The sequence below is a fragment of the Leptosomus discolor genome, chromosome 24 (genome assembly GCF_034619465.1).
Source record: "Leptosomus discolor isolate bLepDis1 chromosome 24, bLepDis1.hap2, whole genome shotgun sequence".
NCBI classification, from domain to species: domain Eukaryota; kingdom Metazoa; phylum Chordata; class Aves; order Leptosomiformes; family Leptosomidae; genus Leptosomus; species Leptosomus discolor.
The window spans coordinates 7702273-7723749 of record NC_141414.1 but is presented as its reverse complement, the minus strand read 5'-3'; the positions used below and the strand labels follow the sequence as shown (position 1 = coordinate 7723749).

At 65.7% G+C, this 21477-nt stretch overlaps 1 protein-coding gene across 2 annotated transcripts; it reads left to right on the top strand.

Moving 5' to 3' along the window:
• Positions 1-353: 353 nt before the first annotated feature.
• CCDC124 (coiled-coil domain containing 124) lies at positions 354-13145 on the top strand. Of its 2 annotated transcripts, XM_086477504.1 has the most exons (6): positions 354-388; positions 1708-1879; positions 10208-10394; positions 10760-10874; positions 11232-11432; positions 11615-13145. In XM_086477504.1, exons 2-6 carry the CDS (start codon positions 1721-1723, stop codon positions 11616-11618), a joined length of 666 nt encoding a protein of 221 aa, XP_086333630.1. In that variant the 5' UTR covers positions 354-388; positions 1708-1720; the 3' UTR covers positions 11619-13145. The 2 variants fall into 2 exon arrangements, with proteins under 2 accessions (XP_086333630.1, XP_086333629.1); XM_086477503.1 differs by having other exon boundaries at positions 11232-11629.
• Positions 13146-21477: the final 8332 nt, after the last annotated feature.

The window sequence follows — 21477 nt, the reverse complement described above, 5'->3', positions numbered from 1 at the left end:
CCCCGCCCGCAGGAGGCGCTCGGCCGCGCCGCCATCTCGGGAGGGCGCCGCCATCTTTGTGCCGGGCAGAGGAGCCGGCGGGCGGAGTGCTCCGGGTTCTTCCCCGGCTTCTTCCCCGGCCTCCCCGCCGCGCTGCGGGCGCTCCCGTCCGACCCGCCTCTCCCCGTCCCACCCGCCGCTCCCCGCCGGTCCGCCGGGCCTGGCGCCGTAGCGTGGGCAGAGCAGGCCGTGCCCTCAGCAAAGATGGCGGCGGCGGGATTCGCGCCCTGACGACCCGCCGGGCGCCGCTCCCACCCCCACCCCCACCCCCCCAAAGCCCCTCCCGCGGGCGCGACGGCGCGCACCGGTGACGCGCAACGCGCGCGACGGCCGGAGCGGCGGGGACCGGGTAGGAACGGGCCCCGGCGGCGGGTCGAGGCCTCGGGCCTGGCCTGGAGGGAAGGGACGGGCCGGGAGCGCGGAGGGGAACCGGGGGAGAGGGGAAGGGCTGGGGGGGGCGGGGCAGAGAGGCCTGGGGGGGGAGGTTTGAGTGGGGGGTCGGGCCTGGGCCCTGGGGGAGGGCAGGGGGCGGAGGGGAAGGGCTGGAGGGGTGAGGCCGGGGATTTGGGGAGGGGCAGAGCCGTCCCTTTCCTGAGCGAACGGGGAAGGGCAGCGGGGGGGGGGGTGCCCTGGCGTGGGAGGGGAGGGCTCTGTAGGGCCCCAAGGCGAGGGGGGGTGCGGGGGACGCTGGGGGTCTGGCCTGGGCAGGTGACAGCCGGCCCTTGGGTCGGGCAGCTCGGGACAGGCTGGCTCTGGGTGCAGGACCTGGGTCCCTGTAGGGGTGGGAGCAGCCCCTGGGGTGGGGGGAGGCGTCCCTCGCCCTCCCACGCCTTGCGGTGCTGTCCCACGGCTTTCCCTCCGGGACCCCCGCCCAGACCGTGCACTTGCGAGAAGGGTCAGAGCACGGATCGGCGAGGAGAAGGGATTTAATCCAGCCCGGGCTTTGAAAACCTTGAGCAGCCGGCCCTGAACGGCAGCCCTTCTCTGTGGTTTCTGCTTCAGCAAATCCTTATCTGCCGTTAAACCCAAATATTTAAGATCCAGAACGCGGTGTCTGCCTGGGCAGCGCCCTGGGAAGGGCCTTTCCTAGTGCCCAGTTAATTTTCTGGCCCCCTGGCTGTTAGGACTGTTCCTACCTGAACAACGCAGGGGAAACGAGTACAGCACGTCTGTGTGGTCGTTTATCCAAGTTAAATGGGGCCACGGGGCTGCGTTTCTGTACAGTCAGAGGGTGTGATGCAGCGTTTGTGCTGCTTCCCCCTGCTCTGCTGGCAGCCCTGAATTCCCCTCAGAGCCTGCCGGTGCAGAACGAAAGCGCCCAGCTCCCGTGGGACTCTGCAGCAGTGAGTGGTTTGGGCTTGCAGGGCCGCGGTGCTTTTGAGCCGGTACCAGGAACCCAGCAGCTCGATTTGTCGTGGCGTTGCAGCACCATGAATAGGCGGGAGGGACCGTCCCCGGCTGAGGATCTGGGGCGGAGTGAGCAGAGTTCCTCCTGGGTGAGCTGGGAGGTTGCTGGATCTGTTCTGCCCAGGATCTCGAAACAGCGTGAGGCAATAACCAAAGGGGGTTCCCGTGGCGTGAACTCCAGCCGTTCCTGCTTCCTGGGGGTGACGGTGGGCCCGAGCTCCTGCCCAGGGCGAGGATCTGAGCCTCTTTTCTTCTCCCCAGAGCACCTTGAGGGATGCCCAAGAAGTTCCAAGGTGAAAACACCAAGTCGGCTGCTGCCCGCGCGAGGAAAGCTGAGGCAAAGGCAGCAGCCGATGCCAAACGTCAGCAGGAGCTGGAAGATGCCTACTGGAAGGATGAAGACAAACACGTGATGAGGAAGGAACAAAGGAAGGTGAATGCCTAGTCAGGGAGCAGGGGGTCTTCTAGCTGGCCCGTGGCGAAGCCCCTGGGATCCAGGCTTGCTGAGGAAGGGTTGCTTCTCCTCCTCTGTCCCCCAGCTGTAGCTGTGTCTCCACGCGTTGTCCTGCCCTTCGTTTTGGGCGGAAGAGCTGGAGCTAGTGGCTTCTCTGGGAGCTAAAAGAAGATGAGTGTGGGAGGAAGTGTAAGCTTTGATGTGTAATTCAGAAATCGGGTGGATCTTGGAGCTGGCTTCCCGAGGGAGGCAGTAAAAGCTTTATTGTTGGACTCATTTCAAATCGAATTAGTAAAAGATCAGGAACTCCGCTGCAGGGCTTGATTTTTTTTTTTTTTTTTTGACCATTTTTTTAATTCTTTCTTTTCCTTTCTTAACTTGTCTTTAATTTTTGTAGAAGGCAAAAGAAATTAGCAGGGTTAAGGGTTATGAAGCTCTTTTTTTTTTTTTTCCTCTCCCTAACTTGGCGGGCCCTACTCACAACGTGTCTCAAAAGATTCTCTCTGGTTTGTTCGTACCAGGTTGCTCTGCCCCGGGGGCCCGTTTGCCTCCGTGTTCAGTAACCAGAGCACTTCACTGCTCGTTTGGGGGTTGTTTGGTTTTTAACGTTGCAGCGGCATTAGGCAAATCTGCCTTCTGATTTTTGTGGCTTTTTCTAGAAACAATTGCTGGTGATAACTTGGCTGCCTCTCCCGAAGTGGTTTCTTTGCCCTTGTGCGAACCAGGCAGGGCTTCTGTCAGTGCCGTGAATGGGGTTTAGGGGGTTCCTGGGTTTGTGCCGCTCTGTGACTTCGGGGCTTCCTGAACTGGGTGTCTCGGTACTGGAGCACGCTGGCCGGCCAGGCAGGGAGCCGGCGCGTCCCCGTGACCTGGGTGGCTGCGTGCTGCGTACGGCTGCGTGAGCTCACCCCTAATTTGTGTCTTGATGTTTGGAATGTGGAGCCCCGGGTGCTGTTCCCCCGCGCAATCCCCTAATGCTGCCTAATTACTTCCTGGAACAAGGACTTATTATCGCTCTGCTTAGGACTTGGCCGACAGTGACCTATTTGACTGGGCTTCCAAACCAGCCTCCTGCAGGCAGGGGGCACGGGAGTCTGGAGAGGGGAGCCGTGCTGGGAGCTGGAATGGCAAACTGGGAAAACCAGGGTCCGCCCCAGAGCCTCAGACTGGGTTTTAGAGAAACCAGTGAGGCGGCTCCCACCCGGCGCCTCGGCCGTCCCCTCTCCCTGCAGCAGCCCAGCCGCAGCCCTCTAGGCCTGAATTTCACCAGTTTCACCAGAATGCTGAGGTTTAGGGTGTTCTTCCCCCCGGGGACCTCGCAGCCCGCAGCAGCGAAAGTCTCTGCTCGGCCGAGGAGCTGACCTGCCCGAAGGGCTCCGGGTAAAACTGCACCGGGGGCTCTTCCCGCGGCGGGAGCCTCAGGCAGGCGCTGGCACACGGCTGGGGCGCCACGTAGGTGAGCGAGTGGCCAACAGGCAGGAATGAGTGGGTTGCTGGGGGGAAAATAAACCGGGGAAACCTTCCTCGGCTGCTTCTCCGGTGCCATCAGGCTGGAATATCCCCACGGAGAACAGAAGGAGCTGCCGGTGCCCTGTCGCATCCTGGCGGGGAGGGAATGTGTGACTCGGATTGGAAATGACTTCCCATCCTCGTCCGAGAGAGGATAGAAACCAAAACGGTTTGTAGGAGTCCGGCTGCCCCGGAGAAGGAGCTGGTTTGGGTGGCGCTGGCGTGGCGCAGGAGGGACTCGTGTGACAGCGCCCGGAGGAGGGGATGGCGGCGTGTGTAGGAGGATGCTCTCAGCACCTCGCAGTCGGCTCCTCTCGGCTCTTCCCCGGCTCCTCTCGGCTCTTCCCCGGCTCCTCTCGGCTCTTCCCCGGCTCCTCTCGGCTCTTCCCCGGCTCCTCTCGGCTCTTCCCCGGCTCCTCTCGGCTCTTCCCCGGCTCCTCTCGGCTCTTCCCCAGCTCTCCGGGCGATGGCAGCAACCCCCGTGCAGCACCTCTGCGTTCCCGCACCGCCAGGAGCGGCCGAAAGCCTTTGGGACGTGCCGAGATCGACCCCCTCGCGCCCCTTTTAACCCCTTCTTTTTTTCCCCACCCCTACAGCTGACCCCCAGAGCCTCAGTGAAACAAATGCGAGGGCAGAGCTCCGTGCCGGGGTTTGGTGGCTCTGCCTGGCGAGCTGGTGGCCTCGCTGCCGGGGCGGCGGCGCGCTCGGCGTTGATCCTTGGGCGCGGGGAAGCCGAACGTCCGGACCCGAGAGTCGCTGTCCCCAGGCGAGTGTCCTGGTGTTGGCTTTCGCTGCGTTGGGGGGTTTCTTTAAAGGCCACCCTCCCCGCTCTGAGAGCAGCCTGCTAACAGAAGGTGACACTCTGGTGGCTCCGTGGTGCCTGAGGGGACGTCGGAGCTCTCATCCCCAGCCTGCCGTGTGCGTGTGCCTCCTCTGGCGCTTCAGCACCAGTCGCAGCTTGTCACCTTCCCTGGGGAGCTCTGGCTGGAAAGCCCAGGATTTTCTTGCTGGCAGACTCGGGGGTGGGGGGGGTTTTACCGAGGTAACTGCTTTTCTTTTGACGTTCGGGGGGGTTTTCGTCCTTTTCTGTCCCTTCCCGCTCTCCCTGTGCCAAGCCCGGCGGCAGCTCAGAGCGCGGCGCTCCCCGTCACGCGGTGCTCCGCTCCGTGCAACCAGCCAAAGCGGGTCCGGTGGTGGCCCAGCCCCAGCCGCCCCGGCCTGCGCGTCCCCGGTGAAGCTGCGGGCAGGCTGGGCAGGGTGACAAACCCTCAAACCTGCTGGAGCACCGTGGGAAGAAAGAACTGGTGGAACATGTCAAGGGCAGAGGTCTGGCAGCTGGAGGCAGACCTTCTCCTCCCTGGCGACCTTGGCTTTAGCCGCTCCGTGCCCGGGGGGGTCTGTGCAGGGAGATCTCGCTGTCCGGGACTGCTGCTGGAGCAGAGGTGGCTGCTGGAAGCTGGATTCCCAGCCTCCTTCCCGGATTCCCAGCCTCCTTCCCGGATTCCCAGCCTCCTTCCCGGATTCCCAGCCTCCCTCCCGAATTCCCACCGGGGCTGCCTGGCTGAGGGAGGACAACTTCTCCCCGCTCAGGCTGTGTGTTGCCTGGGCTCTGTGTGCCAGCAAAGCAGCTCCTCCTTGTTCAGCAGCTGCTCAAAGCCCCTCGGCACCTTTCTCTCCGCCCGGCGCGTCCTGGCATCGGCGGCGCCGTCCTCTCCCGCGGCTTCGCCTGGTGCCCTCGGTGGGAAGGAGGACGGGAGAGCGTGTGGGCGGCGTGGGAGCGAGGAGCCTCCTCGCGCTCGTGTACGCGGGGCCTGGGGAAAGACTGAAGCGAAACGCGAGGCGGGTAGGGGTGCCGGGAGAGCACACGGGGGAGCAGTGACTCTTTTGGGGCAAGTTTTAGGCCTTTCTCGTTCCCGTTGGGCTCGGTCGCGGGGGCGTGGGCTGGCAGGCTCGTGTGCCGACGGGTCCCAGCTGCAGTGGCGTCGCGGACAGGCGAGTGGTGGCTTTCTCTTCCCCTCCCCACCTCCCGTGATTCAGTGCAGGATTAACTCAGCTGCGAGCAGCAGCTCTTACTCAGATAAAACGCAGGAGTCCGATGACTCCTCTTCCCTCTTCGGAGGGCGCCTGCGTGGTACTCGATACGCGGTGCTGAAATTTGATGGCTTGAATGAGCAACGCAGGGGGCAGAGATGTCGTGGAGAGACACCCCACGACACCAGGCTGGGCTTCAGGCCCCAGTACCAACTCTCCCAGGCCCCAGTACCAACTCTCCCAGGCCCCAGTACCCCCCAGATACCTGCTCTGGCTGCCTTTGGGCACAAAAGGCGCCTGTTTGATCCACGTCCCAAAGCTCTGGGTCCCTCAGAGGGCCCGCTGGGCGCTCGGACATCCTTCAGGTCGGTCCTGCCCAGCTCGCTTTCCGCCTGCCTCGTGGGTTTTTTCCCCGCGCTGCTTTGCCCTTCCGCCGTGCGGGGAGCGACGGGCTTCGCCAGGCTGGCGTCCCGCTCCCCGGCCTTCCTGGGTGGAAGAGGTGGGTTGGGAGCGCTGCCACTTCGAGGGACCGCTGGCTCTCGGAGCCGTGTGCGTGGGACCTTGTTCTCCTTCTGTCTGGCAGGTGGGAAGCTGTTCTGAAAGCTAACGAGTTGTTCCTTGCTCAGGCAGTTCTCTGCCGGGCTGGAAACTCCCGTTTGAACGCACAAATCCTTGGGAACAGAAACATCCAGCTAAAGAAATCTCGCCCTCCGCTCCTCCCGGCGCCCTGCGGAGCGCGGCAATCTTGAGCGAGAAAATTACTCGTTTCCTTTCCAGTTTTCTGATAGTTTTGTGGTACATTTCACTCAGACAAATCCTTGGATTTGCCTGTCCTTGATAGGACAAATCCTCTCTTTCACCAGGATTCGTAAAGCTTTGGTTTAGTTTGGCCCAACCTGAGGAAAGGCTTCCAAAACGGCAGCTTCAGGCCCCCTGGGCTTCGGGGTCGGCTCAGAGCTGCTGCTTTTGAGCACGACGGAAGGTGCGAGAGCAGACCCGGACGTGACGGGCCGCCGGGGAAACCTGAGCACGTAGATTTTGCGGGTCTTGTGACAAATGAGTGCCGGCGCCAGCTTATTTACTTTCTGCAAATAGAAACTTGATTGTAAATGCCAGAGAGCAGCCAGTAGCTTGCCCTGGTGGCTGGGGGAGAGGAGGGACTGGAGGTCCCTCGCAGCGTGCGGCGAGGAGGAAGGCTCTGCACCCTGCTGGCGCCTCTGTTTCCCCTTCGTTGGGCGGCCGTGTCCCCTTTGGAGAGCGGTGTTGGAAAGGAGCTGCCGGCAGCAGAGCGTTATCCTTGGATTTCTGCTCCGTCAGACGTGTCGTTGCCCCAGCTGGGGCTGCGGGGTGGGACAGGCTGCTGGGCTGGCTGCCTGGTAGGACAGTTCCCTTCCTGTCATAAGCAGGGGGAAAAGATCATCTTCTCTAACTGTAAATAACATTTCTGGTCTGAAAGGTCTTGCTCCCTTCCCTGAGGTCATTAGCACGTGTGTGTCCGCTCCTTATCTGCCTCCTGAGGGATTCGAGCCACGGCCACGGCTGCAGCCTCGCCGAGGGGCTCGCCAGCACCTCTGGGTTGCCGTGTTCAGCCGCCCCTGAGCCTCAGAGTCGGGACGAGGAGTCAGGGGACGGTTTCTTTGCCCACGTTCTAGGCACGATGCCGGCGTCCTCAACGCGCGGCGCGGCTCCTCTCGCGTGTGCTTTGCGTCCCGTCAAGCGGCTTACTCTGGCGGCGGGGCCTTCAGTGGCGCGTTCATCTCTCCAGTTTTGGGGTTTCTCCTGCATTCTGCCTTAAACCTGCCGGATGCTCAGGCAGAGGCTGGTGGCCGAGCCAGCTGGAGCTGGAGCTGGAGCTGGAGCTGGAGCTGGAGCTGGAGCTGGAGCTGTCCTGCGCTGTGCTGAGCGAGGGTGGGCAAAGCCCCACGGCTGCTCTTGCTCAGGTCTGTCCCTGAGAGTAGAAATTTAGCGGGGTAAGACTGTGTTTCCCCCTCCTCTCGTGACACCCTTTCCTGTCCTGGGAGGTCCTAGGAGTGGCCAAAATCCCCCCCTCATCTGGGAGACCGAGTCCGTTTGTTTACTCAGCCCCGACTAGGAGGGGGAGAGGCCTGGCAGGGGAGCAGCGGGCAGGGAAAGCCGGTGCCTTAAATAAGGGAGTTTGCACTTTGAAATCGTGCACGGTCCAGTTGCCGGGGCCTTGTGTCTCAGAGCGCTGGCACGGAGCACGTAATGACCAAGAAGTTGAAGGCTGCCAGTTGTAATAAAGGCTTCGTCCTGCTAAGGGCTTTTATCCCATCCTTGGCCCCAGCTGCTTGGAGTGGAGCTAAGTGAGCCTTCCCCTTCCTTTCTCCCTTCCTTTCTCCCTTCCTTTCTCCCTTCCTTTCTCCCTTCCTTTCTCCCTTCCTTTCTCCCTTCCTTTCTCCCTTCCTTTCTCCCTTCCTTTCTCCCTTCCTTTCTCCCTTCCTTTCTCCCTTCCTTTCTCCCTTCCTTTCTCCCTTCCTTTCTCCCTTCCTTTCTCCCTTCCTTTCTCCCTTCCTTTCTCCCTTCCTTTCTCCCTTCCTTTCTCCCTTCCTTTCTCCCTTCCTTTCTCCCTTCCTTTCTCCCTTCCTTTCTCCCTTCCTTTCTCCCTTCCTTTCTCCCTTCCTTTCTCCCTTCCTTTCTCCCTTCCTTTCTCCCTTCCTTTCTCCCTTCCTTTCTCCCTTCCTTTCTCCCTTCCTTTCTCCCTTCCTTTCTCCCTTCCTTTCTCCCTTCCTTTCTCCCTTCCTTTCTCCCTTCCTTTCTCCCTTCCTTTCTCCCTTCCTTTCTCCCTTCCTTTCTCCCTTCCTTTCTCCCTTCCTTTCTCCCTTCCTTTCTCCCTTCCTTTCTCCCTTCCTTTCTCCCTTCCTTTCTCCCTTCCTTTCTCCCTTCCTTTCTCCCTTCCTTTCTCCCTTCCTTTCTCCCTTCCTTTCTCCCTTCCTTTCTCCCTTCCTTTCTCCCTTCCTTTCTCCCTTCCTTTCTCCCTTCCTTTCTCCCTTCCTTTCTCCCTTCCTTTCTCCCTTCCTTTCTCCCTTCCTTTCTCCCTTCCTTTCTCCCTTCCTTTCTCCCTTCCTTTCTCCCTTCCTTTCTCCCTTCCTTTCTCCCTTCCTTTCTCCCTTCCTTTCTCCCTTCCTTTCTCCCTTCCTTTCTCCCTTCCTTTCTCCCTTCCTTTCTCCCTTCCTTTCTCCCTTCCTTTCTCCCTTCCTTTCTCCCTTCCTTTCTCCCTTCCTTTCTCCCTTCCTTTCTCCCTTCCTTTCTCCCTTCCTTTCTCCCTTCCTTTCTCCCTTCCTTTCTCCCTTCCTTTCTCCCTTCCTTTCTCCCTTCCTTTCTCCCTTCCTTTCTCCCTTCCTTTCTCCCTTCCTTTCTCCCTTCCTTTCTCCCTTCCTTTCTCCCTTCCTTTCTCCCTTCCTTTCTCCCTTCCTTTCTCCCTTCCTTTCTCCCTTCCTTTCTCCCTTCCTTTCTCCCTTCCTTTCTCCCTTCCTTTCTCCCTTCCTTTCTCCCTTCCTTTCTCCCTTCCTTTCTCCCTTCCTTTCTCCCTTCCTTTCTCCCTTCCTTTCTCCCTTCCTTTCTCCCTTCCTTTCTCCCTTCCTTTCTCCCTTCCTTTCTCCCTTCCTTTCTCCCTTCCTTTCTCCCTTCCTTTCTCCCTTCCTTTCTCCCTTCCTTTCTCCCTTCCTTTCTCCCTTCCTTTCTCCCTTCCTTTCTCCCTTCCCCATTTGTGGGCTTGGAATCTCCATTTTGATGAGCTTTCCTTTAAACTCCCAAGCCCTGGGGTGACTTACGGCCTCACAACCCCCGGCCTCGCTCGCTGCCTCCGCAGCAGGCGCTACCCCAGCGCTCGTAATTCCGCCCCTGCTCCCTGAACACGGGTGGAGGCAGCAGGTTGCAGCAGGTTGCAGCAGGTTGCAGCAGGCTGCAGCAGGCTGCGTTGCTGCTGGAGCGGTTTTGCTGCGCGGCTGCCTGTGAGCCAAGCCGCTCCGTTCGCGCTCGGTGGCTTTGCTGTGCCAGCCCTGTCAATAATGGATGAGAGCCCCAACGAGGCGTCCCCGTCACCGAAACACGAAGGGCTTTGCAGCACGTGACGCTGCCCCGGAGATGTTCGCTTGTTGCTTTCTTTTTGCCCGACCTTGCAGGCTTTTGGGAGAGGAGGGGGGGGAAAAAAAAAACCAAAACCCAAACCTCGGAGCACTGAAAGCCCCTGAGGGCCTGTTGTACGGTCTTGTCACCCTCTTCCTTGGGCCTCGGAGGGCGAAGTGGCTCTTCAGTTCCTTCTGGAGCGCTTTAAAATGACCACAGGCGGGTTGGGGTCGGTCTGACTGCCTGTCCCAGCTCTTAGCAAGAGCGTGAGCCAGACCCGAGGACAAATTCAGCCTCTGGACTGGCTCGTCTCGAGCAACTGCTGAACTTTCAACCCCCGAGCACTTATTGAAATTAAAGTGGAAAACTGAATCTGTTGGCCAGCAGTCCTGGCTGGTGCCTCCCGCTCGACGGCAGCGTTGTGTTTCGCGGCAGCGACGCAGCGCGTGGCTGCAGATGGGGCAGGGGTGGGGGAATCGTTGTTCCGAAGGGACGGGCCGAGCTATCGCCGCCTCGCTGGAGGTCGGGGGGGGCCCGGCCAGCGTCTTCCTCTGATAAGGTGCTGCCTTAGCCACAGAAGTGGGGTGCCTGCTCCTCTTCCCGTGGGGTTCCCTGCTCCTGTAAGGGGGTGTTTCGATCCCTCCGCCTTCTGAAGGTGACCTGGTCCTTTCTCCCTTGCAGGAGGAGAGGGAGAAGCGGCGGCTGGAGCAGCTGGAGCGCAAGAAGGAGCTGCAGCGCCTGCTGGAGGAGGAGGACTCGAAGCTGAAAGGGAAATCGCCCAAGCAGGTCACCCCAGGCAAAGTCACCAGGGCCCAGATCGAGGAGACGATCAGAAAAGACCAGCAGCAGAAGGAGAACGCGGATACAGGTTTGGTGGTGCCCTGGAAAGGCCCTGACAGCGGCGGGGGGGGATGGGGAGCGGGGAGGGGGGCTGAAGGACAAAGGGTTTGGAAAGCGGGAGCTGCCTGCGGCCGTGTGCGCTGCCTGCTCCGCTCTGTCTGCCCCCCAAACGGGGCAGAAAGCGACCTGCTGTCGCCTTGAGGTGGGGACACGGAGGGGCAGAGCAGGCACCCTTCTCTTCCAGGGCTGGAACTGGACTCTCCCAGCACTTTAACTGGACTCTGCCTGAGTTTTCCCAGCACTTTCCTCGGAGTGCTTTGGAAAACCCTCTTCTGAGGGTTTTGCATAGGCCGGGTTTGATGTTAACGGCTCTCCCTTTCTCCCCCCTCCCAGTGGAGAAGGAGAAGACTCACTTGGAGGTGCCCTTGGAAGAGAACATCAACAGGAGGGTGCTGGAGGAAGGATCTGTGGAGGCCAGGACGATTGAAGATGCCATTGCTGTCCTCAGGTACGTGGCCGTACCGCGGCGGCGCTCTCCTTGGAAGGCGTCTGTCGCTTTCCTTGTGAGAAATTCTGGCGGGGGCTCCCTCCCCCCCGAGAAGCGGCTTCTTGCTGCGCTTTGGCTGTGACTTTCTGTCTTGACAGCGAGCACGGGACGTGTCCCCTGCCCTGTTGTTCTCTGGAGAGTGGTTGAAGTGGGTCGGGGGAGGATCACGGGGAGGGGGGGGGGGTGTGTTTCTGCTTTATCACCCGAGTTCTTCTGTAGGCACTTGGTCGCGCTGACAAGGGGCTCAGAGCGGGGCGAGTGGCGGGGGACCACGTGGGAGGTGTCTCTGACGCCCGGCTCCGAATTCCCTCCCGGCAGCGTTGCCAACGAGCTGGACCGGCACCCCGAGCGCCGGATGAAAGCGGCCTTCACGGCTTTCGAAGAGGTCCACCTGCCGCGCCTGAAGCAAGAGAACCCCAACATGCGCCTGTCCCAGCTCAAGCAGCTCCTCAAGAAGGAGTGGATGAAGTCTCCAGAAAACCCCATGAACCAGCGGCACAAAGCTTACAACAGCCAAAAGTAGAACTAGAGCTGACCGTGTGTGTGTGTGTGTGTGTGTGTGTCCCCGCCCCCGCCACGGACAGTGGGCTGGAGCCCCAGGGCTCTGCTCTGATGAAAACAGGAGACACGAGGAAACCTCCTCTCCTTCTGTTTCCCTTTCCCACCCCCGTTTTCTGTCTTTCTCTGTTCTTGGATTTAAGATAAGCGCGAGGCCACGCTCGCCTCGGGTCCCTGCAGCGTCCTGCCGTGTCCCCGCGACGTGCTCCCCCCTCCACAGGCAGCTGGTGCAGAGCGACCTGGACTGACACGACCTTCCTGCTTCTGAATTCGGTGGTTGGCTGACAACAACAGCAACAACAACAACAACAACAACAACGAAGCTACTAACTCGCTTCCAGACCTTCAGCGCTGCCGCCTGCCGAGGCAGGGACACCCCCGGCACCACGCCTTGACCCGCTCGCAGCTCGCTGGCCCTCAACCAAACCGCCTTCATCCCCGTCTCTCGCCGGGGCTGCGCCGCGCCCTCGTGCTCTGCGGGGTGAATTTGGGCAACCGTCACGAGGAAGGCGCTGGCCCTCCCTTCCTCGCGTCGTTCTCTGCGCTGGGATGGCCCCGAAGAGATTCCGGGCTGGGATGGCTGCTGGCCCTGCCTGCTGCCCGTGTGTCCCTCTGCTCTTGGCCTCCACTGGCGGGGCGTGAGGTGGGGAGGAGGAACGGGAGCTTCGTCAGCGCGGGCAAGAGAGAAAAATCGCCTTCCAGCTTCCAGGAGGAACGGGAAAACGAGCGCAGCCCAGCGCGGTTCCTGCCTTGTCCGCGCCGGGTGCCGGTGCCGGGCTCCTCTGCGTGACTCCCCTGGTGGCCCTGCCCAGAGCCCCGCACGCTCCTGGTGGCCCACGAGGGTCCGTGGAGGGGCTGCGACCCCGCACGACCCCAGAGCAGCCCCAGGAAGGGAAGCTGCTGCTTCTCCCGTCGCATCTGCCCCTGCAGCAAAGTGCCCCGGCGGCCTGTGGAAGGGGAACGGGAGACCGTCTGCTGGGCTGAGGGCACCGACCTGCCTCTGCCGCCCCTTCGCCCGGAGCCCCGGGGCCTCTCCGCTGGCCCAGGCCGAAAGAAATCGGTGAGCTCCTTTGGGAGGGCCGGGGCAGGGTGAGGCTTAGCCCTGGAGACCCGGCGGAGCCCTGCCCCTCGCCTAGAGCAGCCGCTGGCTTTTCCTCTCTTCCCTCTCCCCTTTCACCCTCTTCCTGCGCTCCTTTGGGAGTGAAATTCCTTCCTAAGGTCTAAACCCTCCACCGAGCAGCAGCTCCGTTACCGTTGGTGCTTCCCGGGGCTGCCATACCCGGACAAACTCACGGGGTCCCGCTGGGGTTGCTTCGGGTGGTCCTAAACAAACAGGGGGCGTCCTGAGCCGGGTAAGGGGCAGTGTGTGGCGCCCCTGCCCCTGCGAGCAGGCGGGGAGGCTTGGGGGGGGAGCCCTTCAGGGCGGCGGCGGAGGCGTTTGCACTTTGGTGGTGAAGGGGATCGAGGAGGCGATGCTGGAGGTGAAGCCGAGGGGCCGTTTCGGGGCTCCCCCCAACCCTCTCTGCTCGCAGAACCAGGCGGAAGGAGCCAGCGTGTGTGTGTGTGCCCCCCCACTCTGCTCCCCCAAGCCCAGCTGACAGGGAGGAATGCACCCGGTGTCTCCCCTTTCTGTGAGAAGTTTGTTGTGTTTGAACCCCATTAAAAATTAGGAAAAAAAAAAAAAAAAAATCCCCCACGCCCCCAAACCCTTGTTAACTTGGGGCAGGATGAAAGGGGGCGGGGGGGCGCCTGTGTTTGCCCAGGTTGCTGGGGGGCAGCAGGGGGGGGGTGTTGTTCCCTGAAATGGCTTGCTGAAAAATCCTCCTGGGCTTTGGTTCGTGGTTCCTGCCTGGAGTTGGAGGGAGGGGGTCTCCTGCTTCGTGCCTCCCCCCCCCCCCAGGTTGTGGGGGGGTGCGTGGCTCAGCCGCAGCGGTGGAGGAGGCTGCAGGCAGCTGCCGCCTCTCCTGCCTGCGCCCTGCCTGCCCCTCCCTGATGCCGAAATAACGAAGCCGACGTGAGTGTTACCCCAACCCGTGCTGAGCTGAGCCCCCCCCCCCCCCCCCCGGCCCCCAACCACCCCCAGGTCCTGGGGGGGGGCCGGGGGTACCCCCGCCCTGCCCTCACCCGCTCCCTGCCATGGCGCAGAGGCCTTCAGCGCCTGCACAGCCCTGGCTTTGTGCAGCAGAGCCCACCCTCCTCCTCCTCCTCCTCCTCCTCCTCCTCCTCCTCCTCCTCCTCCTCGGCACTGCGGCAGTGCTGTCGTGTCCCCCGGGGGGGGGGGGGGGTGTCTGGGTGGGATATTTTGGCAATGACTGCATGGAGTTGGGGGGGGGCTGCGGCGTGCAGGGCCCCCCCCCCCCCCCTTCTCGCTGGGGTGCTGGAGGCTGAGCCCCAGGGGATGGGGATCCCCCGCTGTGATTCAGGGACACCCCCCCCCTGTTACGCTGAGTGCGGGGGGGGGGGGGGGGGGCTGTGGAAGGGGCTAATGGGGGGCTCCCAGTTCAGGGAAGGGAGGGGTTACTGGGGGAACCCCTGCAGTGCGCGGTGGGGGTTTCCCCAGTTGCAAAGAAGGGATTAATGGGGGGAATCCCTCGGGGGAGGGCGACGGGGACACACCCCCCCCCCCCCACCTCAAGTGCGGGGTCAATGGGAGGGACACCCCCCCCCCACCGCAAAGGCGGGATGGGGGGAATCCCGCGGTGCGGGAAGGGATCCCCAGGGCACGGAAGGGGTTAACGGGGGAACCCCCCCCCACCCCCACTGCAGGGCGGGGGGGGGGGTCGCGGTGCGTGTGTCCCCTCCCCCTCTCACCGAAGCTGCTACCGGGGGGGGGGGGGGGGGCTGTGCCCGCCGTGGGGGGGGTTCCCCGCCGCCCGGGGGGGGGGCGGGGCACGGCGGAAAGGGGAGGGATTCCCCCGCCCCGCCCCCCCCCCCCGGGGATTCCCCCTCCCTCTACATTCCCCCCCCCCCTACACACACACACTGTGCGGGGGGGGGGGGGGGGGGGGTCGGCGCTGCCATGGCAACGGGCTGCTCCGCTGCGGGGGTGGGGGAACCCGCGAGGGGGGGGGGGGGGCGGTCACGCGGCCCCGGGATCCTCGCAGCGCCCGCGCAGCCGCGCAGGGTCTGCACCGGGTATCCCCCCCCGCGGACACCCCCCCCCCCCCCGCTCTGCACCGGGCATCCCCCCCCCTGCACCGGGTATCCCCCCCCGCGGACACCGCCCCCCCCCCCCCCCTCTGCACCGGGCATCCCCCACCCTGCACCGGGTATCCCCCCCCCGCGGACACCCCCCCCCCCCCGCTCTGCACCGGGCATCCCCCCCCTGCACCGGGCATCCCCCACCCTTTCTTGCACCGGGCATCCCCCCCCCCCCCCGTGGACCCCCCCTCCCTCTGCACCGGGCATCCCCCCATCCCCCCGTGGACCCCCCCCCCCCGCACCGGGCTTTCCCCCCTGCAGCCCCCCCCGCCCGGTGCACACCCTCTGCAGAACGCCCGCTCTGCACCATGCCCCCCCCGCCCACCCCCCGCCCTGTGCACACCCCCTGCACCACGCAGCACCCCCCCAAACCCCCCGCCCCCCGCCCTGTGCACACCCCCTGCACCACGCAGCACCCCCCCAAACCCCCCCCCCCCGCCCCCCCGCCCCTGCATCACGCACCGCCCCTGCACCACGCAGCCCTCCGGGCACCGCCGTGCCTGCTGCCCCCCCCCCCCCCCCCCCCCGGCACCCCCCCCCCCTGCACACTGCAGCACCCAGCGCGGAGCTGGGCGTGCAAGCCCTTGCACACTCACGCTCACAACCCGCACGCCACACAAAGCACACCCGGTGTCCGCGCTGGGCGCACCCCTCCCCGTGCGCACACACCCCCCCCCCACCCCCCCCCATGGACACCCCCCCACCCCCCCCCATCGTGCTTTGTTCGATGCACAACGCACAGCCCCCGTGCAAAGACCCGCCGTGCACACCCCTCCCTGGGGCACGGTGCTTGCACACGCGTGTGCCCCCCGCCGCCCCGCGCAGGCCCCGCTGCCTCCTGCAGCTCTGGGTGGGTGGGCAGCACCCACCCCCACCCCCCCCACAGCCATCCCCCCCCGCTGCCCACACCCCCCTGCCCGCACGCCCACCGCAGCCCGCCGAGCGTGGGTGCAACGCACGCCAAAACCGGCGGCCTGCTCGGGGGGGGGACACCCCAATGTCCCCCCCCCTACCAGGCCTGGGGGGTGTCCCAGTTCCCCACCGGTGGCAAGCCGGCAGCCTGCTCAGGGGGGGACACCCCAATATCCCCCCTACCAGCCCTGGAGGTGGGTCCCAGTCCCCCACCGGTGGCAATCTGGCAGCTTGCTCAGGGGGGGACACCCCAATATCCCCCCCTACCAGGCCTGGGGAGGGGGGGGTGTGTCCCAGTTCCCCACCAGTGGCAAACGCATCCCCAGTGGGGTGCAACGCCGAGGGGTGGGGGTCTGCGGTCCTGTGCCTCGCTGGGTGCTGCTCACACCCCTGTGCCAGGCCAGCCGTGGGGCTGCTTTTGGCACAGCCAGGGGCTACCGAGGGCACCGCAACCGGGTCAAAGCCACCGCGACCCCGGTTTTCCACCGCCCCGGGTGGGAGCCGGTGCTGGGCCGCGGGGAAGGGAGAAGCGCGGCGTCGGCGTGGGGTGCTGGTGGCAATTAAAGCGGGGGGAGCCGGCGAGCGGCTAAATTTAGCCGCAGACAATAGCCGCGGTGGCCCAGGGGGAAGCGGGTGCCGTGCGGCTGCGCGCGTGTGAGCGGAATAGCAACGCGGCCGCCATCGCCGCCTCGGCGGGCCCCGGAGCCTCCGCCTGCGCGCTGGGGAAACCGAGGCACGGAGAGGCGGCGTGGGGCCAGGTGGGACCGAGGGGCCGGAGTCGAGGCACCCGGCCACCCCCGGCCCCCGGTTCACCGGATTCGACCGGACGAGCTTCCCGGCAACCGGGGGCTCACCACCGCGCCGGCACGTGCCGACGCCAGGCCATGGTCGGTGGCGGCGGCGGCGCTCGAAGGGAGCGGAGGCCGGGGTCTGTCTGCAGGTGGGTGTGCTGGGGGGGGGGGGGGGGCAAATGGGATGGGGACCACCCCCCCCTCCCTCAGCGCCTGGGGATCTGCTGGTGCTGGGGAACCCCCGTGACTCCTGGGGATCCCCCACCTCGTGGGGATCCCTCAGCTCATGGGGACCCCCCCCTCCGCCCTGTGGGGACCCCCTTGCTCGTGGGGACATCCCCCTCTCAGCGCAGTGGGGGAATCCCCGGGGGGGGGGGGGGGGTGTGCAACGTGGCTCTTTGGGAAGGGGATGCCACGGGTGGGGGCTCCCCCAAGGTTTTGGGGGCCCAGGGCAAGCGTGGTCCATTCAGCCGCCCCCGCTCCCACCCACTGTGCACCCCGCAGCCCATGGGGGGGGGGGGTGGGAGCCGGCGGGGGGGGGGGGTGGGGGCCGGTTTGGGGCAGCGGGGCGCTGGAGGCAGCCCACGGTGGTGACAATGAGGACGCGATGGGAGTGACTCTGCCCGGCTAAAAATATCCTCCACCCCCCACCCTCCGCCAGCGCCGCGGCCTCAAGGTCACTGCCCGCCGTGGCGGGGCCGGGGGGGGACGCGGGGGCGTGGGGCGGGGAAGCCCCTGGCCCCCCCCCTCCCCCCTGCGCCGAGGCTCCCACTCGGGCACGGCCACCGTCGCCTCCGCCGCGGAGAGAGCTGGCAGAGCCCCCCCCGGCCCCCCCACCCCGATCCCGGCTCATGCCCCCACCGGGCACCGGGCACCCCGGCTCGTCCCGACGCTCCCCGTAGGGCGAAGCCGTGGCAAGTGAGCGGGCGTGGGGGGGGGGGGTGGCAGCGGTGGGGACCCCCGGGGATGGATTCCCTCGGTTGTGGCTGGGTGCCGGCGGTGGGGGGGACACCTGGGGACACCGGGGACGCCCTGCTGGAGGTGGATCGGCTGCTCTGGGCAAGCCCCAGCTGCCGGAGTCAGGGGATTGCGGGGGTTTTCCGTCCTTGGGGACGGGGTGGCCGCGGGGACCGAAGCCTTGAGGGTGTGAAGGGGACTGTGGCCGAGCGGGTTGAGGGGACGGGGGGCCCTCGGTGCTCCCCGGCGGCAGGGTCTGGCTGGTGGCACAGCCCTGGTGGGACACGGCCCCGGGGAGGCTCCGGCCCCGCTCTGCACCCAGCTCAGCACCCGCCGCAACACCAGGGAGACCCCGTGCCACAAAAACCACCTCGGTCGATCCGGCTGTGACACCCGGAGCTTGCCGTGCCGGGGTGGCACAGGCCGGCGAGGCACCGGGGCTGGCGAGTCCTCGGGCCGTGCGCGGCGTTTGCTGGTGCCAAGTCCGGTGCCGACGCTCGGGGCTCCCGGCAGGTTCTGGCACCGCGCGGTGCTCGTGGCCTCGACGTGCCAGGGAGTGCCCGGCGTGCCGCGGGGCAGCCGTCGAGGCGGTGGGTGCTTGGGCGTGGGGGCCCTCCCAGCCTTCCCTGTGACCTTGGGGTGCCCCTGGGGACCCTGCGCAGGGCTGGGGACCGCGGTGGCTGCGTGGGGACACCTCCGCGGCGGCGGGGACCACCGCCCCGCAGTGCGGTGACGGGGGTGGGTGGGTGGGGGCTCTCCAAAGGTGCGTGTGAGGTTTGGGGGGACCTCTCCTCCCCGAGAGGCTTGTGGCGTTCCCAGGGACAGCGGGGACACCCCAGGGACAGCGGGGACACTCGTGTCCCCCCCCCAGCTGGCCCTGGGCGAGGGGTCCGTGGTGACCCGGCGGGGGCAGCCAGGCGGAGCGGCTTTGTCCTTCGGCTGAGCCGAGCCGCGTGGGGGAGGCGGCGGCGGCGAACCCGGCGCAGTGGCTTTGTCTGGGGACGGCGGCGAGGTGGCGGCAGACGGGGGGGGCGTAGGGAGCCTGAACCCCCACCCTGGACCCCGCAGCACCCCCTACCCCAGCCCCAGGCACCCGCTTGGCTCCACGCAGGTAGGGTGTCCCCGGCTGCGTGTCCCCCCCTGAGGCGGGAGGGATGGGGTCCCCCTTGGGCTGGGGAGGGAGGAGGGGGTCCTGGCTGCCTCCGCCAGCCCTGGGGACACCGCTGCTGTCCCCACCGTCCCTCCAGGGCCTGATCCAGCCCCAGCCCCAGGGTATCTCGGTGGGGCTCAGGGAAGGGTTTTTCTCGGGGAGACCCCGGGACAAGCCGGGGATTCCCCTGCGTCGCAGCGGGGGCCGGGGAGGTTCGGGTGTCCCCGCGTGTCCCCGCATGTCCCCCAAGCATGTGCCAGCCCTGCGGTGCCTCCCCCTGAGCCGTGGGACCCACAGACACCCCACAGCCCCACGGGTGGGAACGGGCCGGATTCTGCGTGGGGCAAATCCCCCCCGGTGTTGGGCTCTGCCCCTTTGTGCCGGCCCGAACGTGCCGGGACACACACATGGGGGGTCCTGGGGGACAGGGGCCCAGCTGCTGGCATCACCAGGGGTCCCACGGCGGCAGGGCTTGGCTGAGCCACCCTGGTGCTCTTTGGGAGCCTGGTGGCCTCGTACCGGTGCCTCCGCCAACCCCGGGGGGCTCCGATGGTCCTGTGCCCCCCTAAACCACACTCAGCCCCCCCCTGCCCTGCCCTCGGGGGGGGGGGGGGCGCAGCGGCGGTGGCACATCCCCCCACCCAGCCCCATGCCAGCGGGTGGGCAGCAGCCTTTGCGGGGGCCGGGGGCTCCTGCGGGCGCCGACAGATGCTCTCCAGCCTGGGACATATGGCCGGGGCTTGGCGACGGCGGGAGCTGCGGCTGCCCGAGGAACCGGGGCCACCGCGGGGGATTTGGGGGGGGGGGGGGGGGGGGGGCTGCAAGGGGTCTGACGCACTTTGTGCACCCAGCACGCCCCCATGTCCCCGCATCGGCCTCGGCCCTGGGGTGGGTCACGGCGTGGATCCCGCTGCCCCCAGCAACCTGTCCCCTGCACCGTGGCGGGGTGTCCCCCAGTTCCCGGGTTCCCCCAGCTCCTTTTTCCCCAGTACGGCAGTGGGACCGTGGCCGTGCCACCCGGCTGCTGGCGTGAGGCCTGCGGGCACGGCCCTGGTGGCAACCGCTGCTCCCCCAAATTCCTGCCCCGCCCTCCCCGGGACCGCGATTCCCAGGCAGGAATTAGCGAGCGGGTAATAAATAAATCACCAGCGGGGAGCTTTTCGGCCGCCCGCCTCTATTTTTAGCTGCACCCTCCTCTTCTGCAGTTGCTCCCAGGCAGCATCGCTGCTCCGGGGCATGGGAGGGGGGAGAGGGGGGGGGGTCCCTCTGGCACCCTACAACCCCCCTCCAGGGCACCGGGGGCTGCAGCAGCCTGGCTGTGTGGGGGTTAAACCACGTCCCCCTGCCCACATCCCTGCTTCGGGACCCCTCAGGACCCCTTTCCCCGCTCTCCCCCTCCCTCCCCAGCCAGCTGCTTTTTGAAGCCTGTGACATCCCATGCCCACCCAGGGCAGGATCCCCCCTGCCTCTCTCTGGGGACCCCCACACCCCGCTAGGGAGACGAGACCTCGCGGGGTCCCCGTGTGCCAGCCCCGAGGGTCGCCGCGGGGGCGGTGGGAGCACCCTGCAGCCGTGCCGAGACACCCGGGCTGCGGCGGTGGGCGTCCTGCTGCCGCATCGCCGCCAACCTCCCGGTGCGGGAGCTGCCGAGAGCGGGGACGCTCGAGGCCGTTGCTCAAGGACACACGGCGGCCATGGCCAGCAGCCCCCCGGCCGGGGGGACCCGCCGCGTCCCCATCCCTGCGGTGGGGCCGTGAGGGACCACGCTCGGTGCCCCTGCGCCGTGCATCCCGCCCGAGCATCCTTGGGGATGCAGCCACCGGCCATGGCGTCCCCACGGGGACCGGGGACAGGGACCCCCTCGGGCCTTCGCAGTTTTAATCAACCCTCCGGGCGCTGAATCCCGCCGGAAACATCCCTATCGACGTCCTGACAGGGGGAAGATTTAATAAGGCCCATTTACATTGCCATCGATAGAAGCTATTAGTGAAATGACCGCGGAGTGATGGTTAATAAAATATTTACTGTCATCCATTTGGGAGGGCTCCGGGCGGCGGGGGGGAGGGGGCGGCTTCACCGACCCCATTCGAGGTGCCAAAAAGTTTGCCGGGCCGCGGGGCGAGCGCTTTGCCCCTGGCGTGGCTCCGTGGTGAAAAGGGGGCCTGGGGCTGGCAGCCCTGGGAAACCGCTTCCCCTCCGCCCTGCCCGCTGCGTCTTTTTCTCCCCGACCGAATATTAAAAAGAAATCGGAGCCCATTTTCCTGCCATAAATTTGGCAGAATGGAGAGAAAATGATCTGGCTCTGGAGGGGAGCCAGCAGCCCCGGATGCACACCGGGGAGCAGCTGGGCGCTGGAGCCCGGCCACGCAGCCGTTGCTCCCGTAGGTAGCAGGAAAGCATCTTCCCTGGCTCCGGTGCGTCCCTCGGGGGGGGGGGGGAACGGGAAAGGGGTCCCAAAGCCCTGCTGCCCCCCCATGGATAGGGGGACGCTGGTGGCAGCAGCCCCTTCCCCGGGTGTCCCCACACCGTGGGGGAAGGTGGTGGCATGTGCCACGGGGATGGCGTTAGCCGGGATGGGCTGCGGCAGGACTCGGCGCTTGGGTGCCTGAAATGTGGGGAGCTGCTCCCCCCCACCCCCCCCACCCCTGGGTTACAGCCCCGCTGGGGGGCTGGGGGAGAAGCTGCAGGGACACCCCCCCCACCATCTCCCCTGCATGAGGAGCCCTGCAGCGACCTGCCCCGGGCCTGGCCCTCCGACCGGGATGGCATTGCCGGTGCCATCGGCACCGTGGGCTCCATGTGGGGATTTTGGGGTCCGCCCCGCGGTGTGGGTGTCGGTGCTGGGGGTCCGCGCTGGCTGCAGTGGGGTCGTTCGTGCGACGCAAGGCCCGGCGTGCAAGAGGGCTGTTTGTGCAACGGGGGTGTCGGTGCTGGGGGGTCCGTGCTGGCTGCGACGGGGCTGGAACTGCAGCGGGGGCTGTTCGTGCTGCTGTGG

Excerpts from the sequence above, each read along its gene's own strand:
- CCDC124 (XM_086477504.1), top strand. The coding sequence starts at position 1,721 with ATGCCCAAGAAGTTCCAAGGTGAAAACACCAAGTCGGCTGCTGCCCGC. Across the intron at positions 10,395-10,759 it reads GAAGGAGAACGCGGATACAG|TGGAGAAGGAGAAGACTCAC; the intron begins GTTTGGTGGTGC and ends CCCCCCTCCCAG. Across the intron at positions 10,875-11,231 it reads GATGCCATTGCTGTCCTCAG|CGTTGCCAACGAGCTGGACC; the intron begins GTACGTGGCCGT and ends CCCTCCCGGCAG.